Source organism: Barbus barbus (genome assembly GCF_936440315.1).
Source record: "Barbus barbus genome assembly, chromosome: 8".
Classification (NCBI taxonomy): domain Eukaryota; kingdom Metazoa; phylum Chordata; class Actinopteri; order Cypriniformes; family Cyprinidae; genus Barbus; species Barbus barbus.
Genome location: NC_136736.1, coordinates 600,001 through 603,107, shown reverse-complemented (window position 1 = coordinate 603,107; position 3,107 = coordinate 600,001). Strand labels below are relative to the sequence as shown.

At 45.7% G+C, this 3,107-nt stretch overlaps 1 protein-coding gene across 3 annotated transcripts in view; it reads right to left on the bottom strand.

The window, feature by feature from the left end:
* Positions 1 to 213: 213 nt before the first annotated feature.
* LOC306873360 (thioredoxin domain-containing protein 11-like) overlaps positions 214 to 3,107 on the bottom strand; it is a 7,974-nt gene continuing 5,080 nt past the window's right edge. For 2 of the 3 annotated variants that reach the window (XM_079422597.1, XM_079422598.1), the window contains exons 9-12: positions 1,419 to 1,561; positions 1,112 to 1,224; positions 949 to 1,029; positions 214 to 869 (exon numbers count right to left, since the gene is read on the bottom strand). In XM_079422597.1, the coding sequence (XP_079278723.1) occupies positions 350 to 869; positions 949 to 1,029; positions 1,112 to 1,224; positions 1,419 to 1,561 (857 nt within the window). In that variant the 3' untranslated portion in view covers positions 214 to 349. The remainder of the gene's footprint in view (positions 870 to 948; positions 1,030 to 1,111; positions 1,225 to 1,418; positions 1,562 to 3,107) is intronic. The other variant, XM_079422599.1, reaches the window with a different exon arrangement.

Below are 3,107 nucleotides of genomic sequence, written 5' to 3'. Positions count from 1 at the left end.
TAGATTCTTTGTATGCCATTTACAATATAACTGTAATACAATGATTTATTTTAATTAAATCTTCACAATAAATACCGCCATGATGTATAAACACTTTATAAGGTGCAGTAAGTAATATTTCTTCATTTCATAAACAGTAATGAGAGTGAGATCATTTGCATTCAGGGTCTAAATGTACTTAATTAAAAATAACAAAAAAAAAAAAATATTATATATATATATATATTTTTTTTATTATTTTTTTTTTTTTTCATAAAATATCATTCCTTATTTGCTTTTGTGGTGAAATATGAGCTGGACGTGTTCTTTTGTGGGATTCTGTAAGATTATGCATAATAATCATCTGTCATCAGGAAGCTTCACACTTCCCTTCCTGTCCATCTACTTCTTCCTCTCCATTGGCTTCTTCCTGTCTCTCTGTGTCCCATCCGTCTCTCTCTCTCAGGACAGTGAGCAGCACTTTGAGGAGCATGTTCTGCTTCAGCAGTTCTTCAGACGCGTCTGCGAGCTCCTGCAGTCTGTGAACAGTTTCGCTCAGCTGGCGTGTTTTCTCCCTGTACAGCGTCTCCAGCCGCCCGCTCTGCTCCTGCAGCTCGGCATTCTGGGTCTGCAGCGTGTGCGTGTGCAGCGTGAGCCGCCGGTTCTCCCTCCACAGGACCGAAAGCTGCTGAGAGAGACGCTCTCTGGCCCGATGCAGAGAAAACACCTGCTGCTGCAGCGCCTGAAGCTCCGCCTCCAGCAGGGACTGAGGCTCCACCCCGCCACCTGACTCCTCCCAGGGGGCGTGGCCTGTGTGCTGCAGAACGAACCGCAGTAGGTTGGGGACCGTCATGGGCGTGTTTTCTGGAAACTTCACACTCATCTGCTTCCTGTGAGAGACAGTGATGATTCAGAATGGAAAAGAGACAGGTTTGTCCAGCATGAGAGAGTGAATGATGAGTTTATCACCTGTGTCTGGGGAAGAACAGCACAGATGGCAGCTGATCCACCATAAACTCCCAGGGCAGATCATTACGGCCAACATTCACTCTGAAACAACAAGAACACACACATTTACTCATAGTCACTCCTGAATGCACTGTCAGGTGAAAGGTAATGTGCAGTTCCACACCTGGCCACCGTGAGGGCGCTGTTTCCCTGGAACAGACGAGCCAGCTGCAGAAACACGTGATTGAGAACAGAGCAGAAGCCACACCAGGCAGAATAATACAGCAGCAGCACGTCCTGATGAGAGACGGAGAACATCACAGCCATCCTCTGCTAGTGTGGACGCTAATATTGTTATTGATCTTGCTGTGAAGCGACATTTATGCTAAATAATATTTTGACTGCTGTTTTAGGCTGATTGTGTGCTTATATAATCACTCATACTCTCTTTATATTAGATAATAACTTTAATAAAGAGCAGCTGCTCTCACCCTCTGTGAGTCCATGACGGTGTGCAGAAAGCTGTCTGAGGTCACTTCCTGTATGAGGGACTGTGTTTGCTGCTGTTGTTTGTTTCCCACCAGGTGTCTGTGTAAAGGACTGTAGGACGCGCTGAAGTTCTGGATGAAATCTGCTGCTCCACACAGAGAGAGAACAATTAATACTGCTGCAGAAACATGTGTGAGTGTGAAGAAGCGAGAGCGAGTGTGTGAATGTGAGCGTGCGTGTGCGTAGTGAGAGCGCATGCGAGTATGAGCGTGTGTGTGTGTGTGTGTGTGTGTGTGTGACCACCATCAGTTCGTAGCAGTGAATGAAGAGGTATCATATCGATCACAAGTGCAGTATGGAGTACCTCAAGGCTCAGTACTAGGCCCGTTACTTTTCACACTTTACATGTTACCCTTGGGAGATATTATCAGGAAACATGGTGTTAGCTTTCACTGTTATGCTGATGATACTCAGCTCTATATTTCTTTGCTGCCCGGTGAAACACACCAAATTGAGAAACTAACGGAATGCATAGTTGATATAAAAAACTGGATGACGAGTAACTTCTTACTGCTAAATTCTGAAAAAACAGGTGTTAATTATCAGACCTAAAAACCCCACATGTAATAACCTAGAACACTAACACTTGACGGCTGCTCTGTCATCAGTTGTTTGATAGCAATCTTTCTAGCCACGTTTCTAGCATTTGTAAAACTGCATTCATGACCTTGAGGCTAGATGTGAAGTGACATACTGCCAAGTACGGTGACCCATACTCGGAATTCGTGCTCTGCATTTAACCCATCCAACGTGCACACACACAGCAGTGAACACACACACACACACACACACACACACACAGCAGTGAACACACACACACACCGTGAACACACACCCGGAGCAGTGGGCATTTATGCTGCGGCGCCCGGGGAGCAGTTGGGGGTTCGGTGTCTTGCTCAAGGGCACCTCAGTCGTGGTATTGAGGGTGGAGAGAGCGCTGGACATTCACTCCCCCCACCTACAATCCCTGCCGGCCCGAGACTCGAACCCACAACCTTTCGATTACGAGTCCGACTCTCTAACCATTAGGCCACGACTTCCCCCTGTAGGATTATTGTAATGCTTTATTGGGTGGTTGTTCTGCACGTTTAATAAACAAACTCCAGCTGGTTCAAAATGCAGCAGCTAGAGTTCTTACTACAACCAGGAAGTATGACCACATTAGCCCGGTTCTGTCAACACTGCACTGGCTCCCTATTAAACATTGTATATATATTTTAAGATCGTGTTAATTACCTATAAAGCCCTGAATGGTTTAGTTCCTCAGTATTTGAGTGAGATCTTATCACATTATAGTCCTCCACGTCTGCTGCGATCTCAAAACTCTGGCCGTTTGATAATACCTAGAATATCAAAATCAACTGCGGGCGGCAGATCCTTTTCCTATTTAGCACCCAAACTCTGGAACAATCTACCTAAAGCCCAATTTATACTTCTGCGTGGAACCTACGCTGTAGGCTCTGAGTAGCACGGCGTAGCCTACTACTGGTCTGCATGTGTACTGCATGTCGATGTGCACAACGACGCATAGCCTACGGCGTAAAAGCTCCAGCGTAGGTCCGACACAGAAGTATAAATACCTTAATTGTGTTTCTCTCTTATTCCGACATCACCGTAGCCACCCAGATCCA